The sequence below is a fragment of the Perna viridis genome, chromosome 15 (assembly GCF_037379345.1).
Source record: "Perna viridis isolate PV_CMFRI_1.1 ecotype Kerala chromosome 15, ASM3737934v1, whole genome shotgun sequence".
In the NCBI taxonomy this organism is placed as follows: domain Eukaryota; kingdom Metazoa; phylum Mollusca; class Bivalvia; order Mytilida; family Mytilidae; genus Perna; species Perna viridis.
Genome location: NC_142459.1, coordinates 17,819,968 through 17,834,136, shown reverse-complemented (window position 1 = coordinate 17,834,136; position 14,169 = coordinate 17,819,968). Strand labels below are relative to the sequence as shown.

The following is a 14,169-nucleotide window of genomic DNA, read 5'->3' as shown; positions in this document are numbered from 1 at the left end:
GAAATACTAAATAAATACATGTATAATAAATAGTGTAACATGGCACATCTGAAATATGAAGCCACATAACCTTTATAAATGATTGTAACAGATATTAACTACATAAAAAAACGAATGTCAGTAAGTAATTTATCGATAAAAAAAAAACAATCGCATCAAAGGATCAGTTGTAATCACTAAAGAAATCTATTAGGTGTTATCCAGGTGTAATAATTAATGTTTTGACTATTTAACAATCATACTTAAACGCATCTAGTCACTAGGTCAGGTAAATAGGTGTGATGTATTCAAATTGACCTGGAAATTCGTACCGTGTTCTTTATCATGTTGGACATTTTTTATGGGATATATGAATTCTTCAATCGGAATATTGGAAACAACAAAGAGATATCTCAGATATTTATTGTGTTTTTGTTTTCAATTGACAATTTAACAAAACCTTAAAAGAACAAAAATATGTTCAATCAAATTTAAAGAGAAGTTTATTTGCCTTATAAAAAACATAATCTTCTTGTGTAATTCATATTTGTGTGAAATAGAAAACAAAAAGAAAAGTGAAAAAGAAAAAAAAATATGAACAAAACATTGGTCATTTCAAAAAGAAGAACAGAACTGATATTGAAATTGTGATAAAGGAACAAAAACTCACTCTAAAATTATCAAGTCTACAAATTCTTGAACAAATCGTTGTTTCATATTATCTAATATTTTTATTTAACTTTTACCCGAGTCAGCTGAAAAAGTGGTGCTTGGCTTACCATAAATCCAACCTGTAGTTGGATGTCGTACAAGAAATTTCGCCTTAATTACCAAGAGTGCAGTGTATGATAGACCATAATCGCTTAGAATTCTTGAGAATAGATAGGAAGATATAATATATACTCAAAAATGCCAGTTTCAAAGATTTGGTGTTCATGAGGACATTTCTGTATAAGGTTTAGAAGACAAGTGGGAAAAATAATTACAGTAAGTTCCCGATATTTCAGGTGGAGTATTCAAAGTACATTACATTTGATTTGAGATGTACCCTATCAAGATGAATAATATGGTCGGATCTATGACAAAAACAGTGTCATTTTAAAGGAATTGAATCCTATGGATTCAATCATCATGTTGCTGTGGCAACATGGATTGTAAGCTTCTTTCAACAAATATTGATATTTTATCAAATATCATGTACACATTTAAAGAATATTTTTCTGTCAAGTAAATTCAATATTATTTAGCATGTGGAATGAAAAAAAAAAAAAAAACAACAACAACACATATTAAATGTTAAAAATTAAACCTCATTATAGCATGATTACACAAAAGCATATCTTCGACATGGATCATCGGTTCCTTTTGCAGTTTACACTTTTTAATGAATTATTTTTTTACCTGTCTACGCATGCATAATGATAATGTTACAGCTCCTGAATGGTGAAAACTTCCCATTTACACTATATACCATCCCTATTTCCAACTGAGAATTCCCCTTTCCCAAAAAGAGAAATCCCCATCCACATTAAATCTCTACTGCAAATTTCTTATCAAATAATAAAATTATCAAAATATATTTCATACTTTTAGATTCAACACTTAAAGTGTTATTTTCATTTGAACTAACATGTAGTGTTTTGGGGACAGATATAAATCATTTTCAATTAAGAATGAATAAATCCTGGGAGATTCAAGTTAGATATGACATCTCGATAACGTAAGGCAAAGATGTATCTGTTGAGTAAAGCTCTTCAACACGATATTGTATTTTTGAATTTATGTCAACATTTATTGGTCAGTTTACTCTTTTATATTACTCTCATCCGTGTCACTATTGTCAATTGAACCCTGTAAAGCGCCAGCATCATCGAGATGTAGAGTCCAGTTGGTCACTACAGGTAAGACAGATCCTCTGATCTCAGTTTCCGCTTTATAGGTGTCGTATTATCGCTAATCAATCCTACTTTTCGGGATTGTATACATCACATCTACCCCGAGGAACTTGAAATAAGGTATACTACAGACACTGTGAATTCAGCTTCATATCATGATATACACTTAGAGATCGATGATAAAGGAAAACTATTTACCAAACTATACGAAAGACGGATTGTTGCCTTTCCGTCATCAATAGCAACATCCTTTTAGCACCTGCAGACTTTATATCAGAGCTTGCCGTAACTACGCAGACTTTTTGTATCGCGCTAGACTTCTGGAGCAGGGTAATAATACCACAGGACTGAAGTCATCAATACGTAAGTTTCCTCTTGGATCGTAATTGTGTATCGATGTGAACCAAGAGAACCAATTTGTTCAGTTTGTCAAAGACTTTTTTTTCCTTTTTCGTCTACCCGAGACTTGACTTCTTGTGAGCAACTCAGTTGTGTTTTTTTCAGAAGCAGAGTACACTTATCTCATCGTTGCACCTGGACCATGTTCTCAGTGTTTAGTGGAGTCCGAATTGTTCTTTTTACTTTTGTTGCTTTGTACGTATTTTTTTGTCATTGTGTGTTCTTTCCGAGTATGTGTCTGTTTTCCATGCCTAGTCTGTCCCTAGATTACATTATTTTGATTTCCACTAGAATTAAGGTTTACGTTCACTTGATTATCCTTTCGCGTCAGGTTGGTGCGGGCACATGAAAAGATTGATTGATTGATTGTTGGGGTTTAACGTCCGAGCAGCAATATTTCAGCTATTTTCAGACAATTAACATGAAATGGATGATAAAATGAAAATGCATGATGATGAAATGAAAAAAAGGGATTGGACACAAGGATAATAAGGTCGACAAATTTAGATAGCCACTAAACAATGGGAGAGATAGATAAGGTCGGGCAATTTAGCCTCCTGTGGCGGAGCGCAAAACATCCTACTCCTATCGAATACTACAACAGGGTTCTTTAACGTTTTTTCGTGTTATTGCCTGACAACCTCAACATGTAACATGCCAGGGGTACTCCATTCCACGATCTGGGGCACACATCCCAGTTGCTCTATGGGCAGAGAGCCTAGCCCCCGGCTAGGTTTCTGAGCACTATTTAGTCGCCTTTTACGATAAGCTTAGCGCTTCTGCAGACCTATTCTTTTAACACCCGGACCTGCACGGGGCCACATAAAAAGAAGTACAAAATAATGGATACAGCTTGGAAACACATACCAAAACCCTTGCTCCAGGTCTGCTTTTACAATACCATGACTTCATTTCTACCGAAATTATTTTATCCACTGCGTTCAAGTCTTTGACGAAACATACATATTGCAAAACTGGATCTGAACGTGAATGAGATGATCATCCTCCTGTTGAACTAGAATTTCACAATTACCATCGATATACGTAAAAAAAATGGGCATAATTTAAGGTGATACACACCACCAGTAATAATTCGTCAATTCGGGGTATCGATGATTTCATTTTTTTAAGTTCAACCCTTTGACAGAACGTTTTTTGTTAGAGTTTCGCTTTCAACCATTAATTTTAATTCGTTGCTTTGCTTCGGCTTAGACATATGCAACAGTTTTGCGCCTTAAACAATATCATTTACATGCTTTGAAAATTAAAAAAAATATATTTAATCTTCAAGGCCCCGGAAAGACGTAGATAACGGCAATTTCAGATCGCTGATATATATATGCTCAATGTTGAAATAAAGGTATTTGGTTGTAACTATATATTATTTCACGTTCAGACATTCTCATAAGTACGGAAAGGCAATACGTTCATATGTACTAAATTAAATAAATACTAAGACTCTTGATTCCTTGGCAATACAGATGACAGATTTCTCAACCTCTTGGCATTTTCCGATTTTCCCACCCATCTTTATTTGTAAAATATAGATAATTTACCGTTGCATAGGTGTTGATTCTTCTGCATTTTTGGAAGCCTCACGAAAATTTATGAGAAATTCAATATTCTGTAGTAAACATGGCGGGTCTTAAAATAATATAATGCTGCATTCGCGGACGGTTTTTCCGTCTAATTTGAATTTTCAGTGAAAAATCAAAGTAAATTACTTCCATTTCTGCAAAAACACTATAACTTGGCAAATCTTCCTCTTTCAGAAAACATTGAAAGGGAGATTTGTTTGAGACCTAACATAGCTATTAATGTATGTTATAGGCTAAAAACCACTAATTCCACTTCCCATAGGCTTCTATGCTAATTTCACAATATTCAATGGCTTCTCTGGACTTTACCTTAACTTTAACCTGCAGATGACTATATATCAGCATGATTCTACATATGTCAGCTCACAATCCTCAGAATGGCATGTGGGGTTAGCAGACTTGCAGTGCAGTACTGGTCACCGGAAGTGAAGGGTCTATAAATAGCATGGGAAATCCCAGTGTTTTCACAAGATAGGGGTATATTTAAAAATCATTTTGGAGATTAGGCTTCACATCACAAGAAGCAAAATGCACCTATAAAATGTACAGAAATGTTTTTCCTTTCAGAAACTGTTTAAATTTTTTAAATAAGATGAGAACTTTTTTCACAGCACTATGAGGAACAGGGGTAATTTCTGCGTAGGACTATTTTTGCGTACGTTCCAAATGCTCATTGGTTGAATTGGTGGTCTGTAACCTAAACAGTCACTTTTTGTCTTAGAAAAAATAAATAACTATACAGGTATCTTCCTACACACATACTGAATGCATTTGCAAAGTTTCAGTGAAATGTGACAAGCACTTTTTTAAATATTTGATTTTTAAATATAGGGTAACCAAGTTGTGCGAGCAAAAAAGTGACAATATTCTACCATACTTAAATGCATTTAATATTTGCAAAGAACTTTTTCTGACTTTTCAAATAAAAAATATCAATCACAACTTGTTTTTTAACAATATCAATGAAGAAATAGTTTTAAAAGTAATCATTTTCTGAGAAATTGGTCTATTTTTAAAAATTTATTTCTGACATGCCTCCCCCTTTTTCTTGATCACATGTCAAAAATCCTAAATCTTTAAATTTTCACAAAAGGTGATATATTTGGCTTTAAATTTGTAAATACAGTGTTTTCACATTAAAACATGACCAGTAAAGGGCACCTAAAGCAAAAAAAGTGCTCAATAATGGATTTTCCATGTTGCCATAGGGGAATGCTTATATGGCCTTAACCGCAGTAATGAAAGTGAGTTTTTCCTCATTTCTAACCTAATTTTTGCTCAAATCTACACAAAACTTGATTTCAAGTGCTTATTACTACCATATTTAGGTAAATATAGCCCTCAAAGTTTAATATTTGATATTTTTACTAAATTTTCTACACTTTTTACAAGATAGGACATAAAAATCAGCCAAAAAGACCAATTTTCCATAATTTGGACCTATAACTTAAAAAAATGCATATTTTGAAGGATTTTTGTAGTGTATTCCTCTCATGGCAAAGTTAACAAGATCTTCAAGTAGTTTAAAGCTATTTCAAGAAACTTTTCATTTTGCCATGGCTTCATCTTAAGGCTAAAAACCACTAATTCCACTTCCCATAGGCTTCTATGCTAATTTCACAATATTCAATGGCTTCTCTGGACTTTACCTTAACTTTAACCTGCAGATAACTATATATCAGCATGATTCTACATATGTCAGCTCACAATCCTCAGAATGGCATGTGGGGTTAGCAGACTTGCAGTGCAGTACTGGTCACCGGAAGTGAAGGGTCTATAAATAGCATGGGAAATCCCAGTGTTTTCACAAGATAGGGGTATATTTAAAAATCATTATGGAGATTAGGCTTCACATCACAAGAAGCAAAATGCACCTATAAAATGTACAGAAATGTTTTTCCTTTCAGAAACTGTTTAAATTTTTTTAAATAAGATGAGAACTTTTTTCACAGCACTATGAGGAACAGGGGTAATTTCTGCGTAGGACTATTTTTGCGTACGTTCCAAATGCTCATTGGTTGAATTGGTGGTCTGTAACCTATAGCATCAGATCATCAATGACAAGTTCAAGAGATCATCTTAAGCGGTGAAGTATACACGTAGAGAATAGTTTCCTTCATCTTTGAAGTTGGGCACATCCCATGAACCATGTTGTTTTAATTTTATTTTATGATAACTGTACTTCAAATACTGGAAGAGTAATCAAGGGAACAAACTTTACAGCGGTACAAAAGAATGTAATCCAGGGACAAAGACTAGACATAGAAAACAGACATACACAACAAAGAACATAAAATAACTAAAATCAGACATACAAATAGCAATAGCAAATAAGCAACTCGGACTCCACTAAAAAACTGGGAGCATGGACCAGGTGCACCGATAGGGTAAGCGTCCTCTGCTTTTCTAGAAACACCCGCCGAGTTGCTAAAAAAAGTCAAATCCGGGGTAGACAAACGAGGAAAGGAAAACTATGACCCGTTGAATAAATCAGTTTTCATGGTACAGATGGATACACCATAACGATCCAGGAGTTCATGATGACGACCATAAAACTTCTGTAGTGATGAATTCATACTTGTAGCAACATAACCCGGTTCGTAAAGTTTGGTCAATAATTTTCCTTTACCAGCGATTTCTAAATGTAGGTCAAGATATTAGGCTGCCCTCACTGTGTCTGTAGTATCCTTTATCTCAAGTTCTTATGGGTTGATGCGATGTGTCAAATCCCCGAAATTAGGATTGTTTAAAGCTACTACGTCATTTATATAGCGGAAACTGAAATTAAAGGATCTAGCTAAACGATATTTTTCTTCCGGATCAGATCAGCTTTAAAGTAAGCCTCACAAGTGTGAAGGAAAATGTCAGCAAGTAAAGGAGCACAATTTGTTCCCATTGGAATGCCGAACGTTTGTTGAAAAACACGTTCACTACACAAATATGTGGTCGATTACAATTTCCAGCATTTTGTAAACATCTTCCTCTGTATATATGGAAGATGATTTGGAATTATTTCTTATAAAGTATGAGGAATCTTTTTTGGAAAAAAAACAACGATGTATAATGTTTTTAAGTCGGGATTTGTACTGAGTATGGGGAATAGAAGTGTTGAAAATCATAGGTTTTAATGTTTTATACTCAGATAATAGTCTTGAACTGATTGTTTCCAAAAGATCTGTTGAATTTTTCACGATATACATTGAATTAATACCACTACGGGGGTAACAAGTATTGTTGTAGGACTGTAGACCCTCTTTGACAGGTGTTAGTATAGAAGCTAAACATTTTGAAATAGGTTTGGTGGTACATTTTGCAGATCAAGCTATGAAACGTTGTCTGTATGGATTCTTGTGGAATTTAGGAATCCAGTACATAGATGGTAAATTACAATCATCGTTCTTGGTAGAGAGACCAAAAGAGGATAGCACAGATTTACGGTTTTCCATAATATTTTAAGTATATAATTGTACTATTTAAACAATTCAAAACTATTTATTTTTCTTAAATAAATAAATTTGGTGTAGTAACATGTAAACAGTATTAAACAAACATAGGAAGCTTTAATGTTGTATTCAGTGCATTTATTAAAGTTATATGTATTGAGAAGTCCCGAAACTGTGTACAAATAATTGTTGTACATGTGCACGTTGGTTTCTGTCCATATCCATTTAATACACCAACTGCTTCGTGAAACAGCATATATAATTAATCAAATGTATTTCGTCGGTAAACTATAATGGAACAAGTTCCGCACACTCTTTAAATCTAGGCATTCTTCGGCACCCGTGATAATATTTGGTTATTTACTCTTTCCAAATAATAATACCACCATTATTCAAATATCAACTAATTGATCCAATTGCTTGTTGAAATGTTCATCTGGACAATTAAATACCTGTTACATCGATTCAACATGAATAATATTTCTTAAGCATGCTCAAATCCCATATTCATGCTTTGATGATTCAACCGTCTCATATCTGAGTATACACACCAACGCATCAATTTTCTCGAACAAGGTTTAAAAACAATTTGTGTATTTTTCGTAGCAAATGCATTAAGATGAAATTGAAAATTGTGTATAGCTTGTTGCGTATATTTGTAACTCAGGGAAATTTACAAGCGTTAGGCTCTACGATAATTGGTGGATATTTTAACAAGAGCAAGCATAGTGCAAATGATATTATATTGGTGAACAAAAACATAGGGCCAAAAATGTGTGTTAGGCACTGCTTCTTGTTAAATACATGTATGGCAGTGAATTACATACGGAACGAATTCAAATGTGAATTGTTGGGTACAATTTCATCGATGACTGCTCTGCAACATAGAAACGGATCTGATTATACCGAAGTTGACCGTTGGCACATGGTGAGGAAATTTTTTTTGTATTTTCAAAACGCATTATTTGCCGATATTAATTATACCTTCTTGTGGAATTATTGTCATCATATTGCATGATGACATTTTTGGACAGCTTATGTCATAACAAATGTTAGGTGTAAACTTTTAATCATCTCTTTATCAATTGTTCAACTGTCACTTTCCATGATCATTTTCCATATTGCCTTGTATCATCATTCCATTGTATTATATATCTTACACACAATCAGCTTAATATGAGGTATATTTTTTTTAGGTTAATAACACTGGCATGAAACTCACAAATCTGGCTTTGTAATTTATAAATGTTAGTTTTTTCAGGAAAAGCTATCAATACACCCAATTATTAAAGAAAACCAAAAATTTACTGCTCAGTGTATATATAGCCTTGCCTATTTGTTAAAACTTTATTATTTGTTTCTCTTAATTATTTTCATATAATTTTCCTTGATTTGAAAGATCAGCATTAGTAACATTCACTTCATTTTAGAAGAAATAAGCGTTCTGATTTCATCAAATATTTTGTCTATCACCTCATGGATCAATTTTAATATGATTTTTACGTCATAAACCTTTTTTATGATGTACTCATCGAAATAACCTCAATGCCGGTGATGTGCAGGTTATCTAGTGTGCACCGCGTGATTGAGACATGTAGATCGAAACATAGAACAGTCATTCTATGAAAAAAATGTATAAGATCAAATTTATTTTTTGTTGTAAATGATCGGAAGTGGTTCAAGCATTTTCAAAACTCTTGATTTTGTACCACTTTTGAATTTGGTTATTGACTTGTCATAAATGTTAAAAAAAAACACTTGATTTTTAATACAACAAATTCATCTAAAATGTCTAATGGAGATTTGCATATTTTATCACTTGATTTGTATTGTGAGCAATTTGTGATAATATTTTCGTTTGTCCTAGCTATTTCACAGTTATGATCTTCGAATTTTCTCTTTTTCCATATCAAACGTGTCATGCGTGAAATTAATTGTTTATAAATATATGAGCTTTTGTATGCCTTTGATAGTTTTTATGTTAAATTATCAATAAGCGTTGAGCATATTTCTTAGAATGTTATTGATCTTTAACACTTATTTTTCAAACACTTTTTAATTAGATGTTGCTAGGTTATTTAAACACATGTAGTTAACATTTTATCATGTCCATGTCCATCATTTCGTGTCTAACAATTATTCCTTTAAATCTCATTAATAAGATAAAACGTGGTTATGTGTCATTCATAATTCTTTAGTAAAATCTCCATCAGTCGTAACCATGATTTAATAGTGACCAACCCTAAGGCCAAAATCAGAACATACTACTATAATGATCACCTTGTAAATATATAGTTATGACCCTTTAATGAATCTCAGAAGTGATATAGATGCGATCTCAACATGGCCCACGAAAGCGTGTCTACTACTACTTCCATTTACAGATTCCCTTTTTTGTCTGATACATTTGTTGGGAGCATACATTTTTGTAGTAAGGTATAAACTTAGCAAAGATAAGTTGATGTTAACACTCATGGCGTCAATCTGCAAAACATTATTGGCACATGTTACATGTTATAGACACCTCCTTGCCATTCATAAGTTACATAATTATTTCACTAAGTGTTTGTTGTTGCATTTTGTTACTTTTTGTTATGAAACATGAAGTATAAAGAAAAAAATACCATTAAAAAACAGCTTAACTAAATGGTTCATTGGGCAAAACAATGCCAAAAGTAAATTCGTAATACCAACTTTATTACGACATTCATTAATTCAAAAAATGCCAAGAGCAACTTCAAATTTGTTTTCTTTGGGTGCAACTACGCCAGGAGCAAATGTCATATTAATTCATTTGCAAAACCTTGTGGAGAGCAACACATATTCAACACATTTAATACAAGAACAAATAGGCAAACTAAACACTAAACATGATGAGGCCGATATAAAAGTACTTGAAACTTCAAACTTGTTGGCAAGTATATATGCAAACATACATAAATGTATGTCATGTGTGTATCGATGTCCCGACTCACTTTAAAAACAGTTCTATGATTAAAACAGCAAAACACAATTCAAAATTTGGCATGTTGATAGGTACACAATTCCTGTTTTTGATATCAGTTTCCGCTAAATAGATGACGTATTATCTTTAAAAACTATTAATTTCAGGGATTTGATACATCGCATCTATCCCAAAGAACTTGAGATAAAGAATACTACAGACACTGTGAGGTCAGCCTCCTATCTTGACCTACACTTAGAAATCGATCGTATAGGAATACTACTGACCAAGCCTTAACGACAAACGTGATGACTTTTCATTCAAAATTGTCAACTTTCCTCTCATCTGTGGCAACATCCCGTCAGCACCTGCGTATGGGGTGTTCATATCCCAAATCATACGTTATGCCAGAGCTTGCCGAGACTACGCAGACTTTTTGTATCGCGCTAGAATTCTAACAAGTAGGCTTCTGGAGCAGGGTTATGTTGAAGTCATCACTACAAAAGTTTTCTGGTCGTCATCATTAACTCCTGGATCATTACGGTGTATCCATCTGCGCAATGAAAACTGATTTGTTCAACGTGTTATAGTTTTCCTGTTCTCCTTCGTCTACCACGGATTTGACTTTTTAATAAGCAACTCGTTGGATGTTTCTAGAAAAGCAGAGGACGCTTACCCTACTGGTGTACTTGTTCCACGCTCCCAGTTTTTGGTCGAGTCCGAGTTGCCCATTTGCTTCTGTTGCTTTGTATGTATTATTTCGGTTGCTTTATGATCTTTGTTGTGTGTGTCGATTTTCTATGTCTGGTCTTGGTTCCCATGATTACACTTTTAGCAAACACAAGGCGTAATGCATGTTGCACTCAACGTATCCACATTTGTGTTTGTAATATATTGTTTACAGATAGATAATTTAAATAAGGTATATTAGCAACGCCATAAACTGCATGACTCACTTTTAAACATTAACTAAACGATTGCTCAATTTTATATTTTTCTTGTCGCGGTAGGGTATTGACCTCTTTGTTGAAATTATATCGCCATATCGGTCGTTTCTGACATTCATGTTTATCATTGTTCACATTTCGTCGGATTTTTCACGTCAAATTTACAATTACACAATCAAACATGTATTACCATTATCTTTTGAAATTACAAAGGAAACATTTTATTATTCTAGAGTGATGGTCCTTGCTTTCCAAATCCTTGTAAAACACTGCCAAGAAAGACGAAATGTGCCGTAATCAATCTCCAAGAACACATGTGTATCAACATAGGTAAACTATAGATGGCTAAATTATTATTTTAATACATGTCATTTGTTCCAAGATGAACCAGTAATATGTCCAAAAAATGTAAAAATATTGTATTGTTATTTCCATGGTTTAATTAATAATATCACAGTGAAGCCTGCTTTTTAACTTGCTGATCCCATAGTTGTGATTGGAGTGTAGTTACATTTGCACATACATAAATCTCTTGATCTTATTATCAAGTGTGAGATTTAAAGCTTGCATTTCTGAGTTATATTCGAATCATTTACCATTTTACTGTGTTACGTTTATGATCGTCTAAGACTAGCGAACATTATCATTTTTATGATATAGAAAAATAAAAATAAAATAAAAAAACAAGCAAATAAAAATCGTGCCCTTTTTTTGAGATGTGGAATTGACAAGAGTGCTACACATCTTATCGTTTGTATATGCTTTGATGTACAATATAAAAATGGAAAGATCACGTCTAACAACTTAAAATATAGCTGTCTCTATCTAAAAGAAACGATGAGTAATGATTTTTTGGAGTAAATTGTTCTTTGTGCTGGTATGACCGCTGAAGTACATATTATGGCAATAGCATGCAATTTGTTTTTCTTCACCACCGGTATATTCACGTCGCAAAAGATAAGGAAGGTTTAATTAGGATGAATTAGTTAAGTGTTCGGTATTTTTGTTGTTACCCTTATTTATAACAAACTGTATATGCTATAATGTAATTTAGACGAAGGACCGTACTTATGCGACTTTGAAAGTAATCTGCCATGTTTTCTTGTTGAGGACAAAACTGACGATTTTGACTGGACAGTAAGGGTAAGTACGCATTTGGCCTCAACAATAGAGATTGATAGTTTTACCTGTCATTTGTTATCACAGTTTTGCTTTATAAGATCAATTTATGGGACAAAGATACAGGAAATTATAGTTTGCGACTTTTTCATGATTTACCTTCTGGACTTTGGGCTCGAAATGGTGGACATTTATATCAGAAACTGCCATACTGATTAAACACAAACAATGATAGTTATGCTCATGTCCATTGGCACAGATAACAATAAAAAACTTCCTTAAATATCATGTAGGAAGATCACATCGTCAATAATTGTCAGTTTTATTTTATAACGCCAAATATATTTCTACTTAACACAATACCTATTTTAAACGCCACCCTTATCATATTATTCAGGCTGGCCCAACTCCTTCCGCAAATACCGGTCCCCTGGCTGCATATACTGGGAAGAGGTACAAATATATTGAAGATTCATCCAGGAACAACCAAGTGGCTCGATTAGTTTCTTCTATAAACTTCACTTGTGAGTTTTATTTTACGTATATATTTGACAATGATATTTATACTCTCGTATCTCTTTTTAAAGTGCATCATTCATTTTCTATTTTATATAATGATGGTGTATCTACTCATTTTCAGCTCGCCTTGTGAGGTTTTGCTATCACTTGGCGTCTGTCTCCTTGTCGTCTGCTAACATTTGTGTCAAAATTAATCTTCTCTGAATATTTGGAAATAAAATGAAAGTTTGCATCATAGTGAAATATTGTGTTTCAAAATTTCCGTTAACTACATGGCCTCTGTTACTTTAAATACGCTTTTGTTGATATTTTGTTTATTGCAGCATCACTATTTGTATTGAAACCTTCCTTTTCTTTTATCATTGCAGTTCCTTATTATTGTCTGACATTTGCCTACCACATGCATGGTAATTCGATACAAAGCTTAGAAATTCTAACGGGAAATACCAGTCCACAATATAGTCTATTCAAGAAATCCCGTAGCCAAGGAAAGTATTGGAAAAGTGCTACTGTTAATATCAGTACCACAGGAGTGACTAAGGTACTTCATACTAATAAACTGTAAATTAAATGATTTTAAAGTTAATCGTTTAAAATTAAACATATCAACAGTTTCAAATTTGCTAGCTCTTCTAAAAAGTAATATAGCAGCATACTTAAAATATGAGTACTTGCTCTGATTCATATTGGAACCGAGTTTAAGACAGCAAAAACAAACAAGGGTGTGAATCATTTATTGAGCAAATATTGAGCAAATACAGAAGAAAAGTTTGATCTGAACCTCTAAAATCAGCAGAACGAAGGCAACTAATCATCTGTGAGCTGAGCTATGTTATGAGCATGTATGTTTTATGATTTTTTAAACAGATCTTCATATCAGCTACCAGCAGCAGATCCTTTACTGGAGATATTGCCATTGATTATGTCAGGCTTGTAGACAAACCATGTATTTAATGTAAGTTGATGTGAATTCAATATTGAATACTATAGTATTAGGTTTCAAAATTTGGCTTAGTTATTTAAGTCGAAGGTGAACTCCAATATTGCTTACCGACGACCAATTACTAACAAATTAGGAAAACCTTGCACAATTATACCTCTATTGACTAAGTAATCTAACATGTCATACTGTTGAAGGCCAATAAGGATTCAACCAGGACAATATGGTGTATTGAACGGATGAAAGCCATACTAAAAATTTCCACCAATTTAATGGAACTCGCCGTAATCAAAAGTCGACCATATTGAATATTGTATATGACAATAGTAGAACCAGTCATATTGCAAATATGTTTATGTATCATATATGTACAATAATCTCGATTG

The 14,169-nt window shown here is 33.3% G+C and overlaps 1 protein-coding gene across 1 annotated transcript; it reads left to right on the top strand.

Moving 5' to 3' along the window:
* The first annotated feature begins 7,856 nt into the window (after positions 1-7,856).
* LOC148597298 (MAM domain-containing glycosylphosphatidylinositol anchor protein 2-like) lies at positions 7,857-13,797 on the top strand. Its single transcript, XM_088563016.1, has 6 exons — positions 7,857-8,242; positions 11,439-11,535; positions 12,260-12,348; positions 12,722-12,848; positions 13,212-13,384; positions 13,711-13,797. Exons 1-6 carry the CDS (start codon positions 7,934-7,936, stop codon positions 13,795-13,797), a joined length of 882 nt encoding a protein of 293 aa, XP_088419142.1. The 5' UTR covers positions 7,857-7,933.
* The last annotated feature ends 372 nt before the right edge of the window (positions 13,798-14,169 follow it).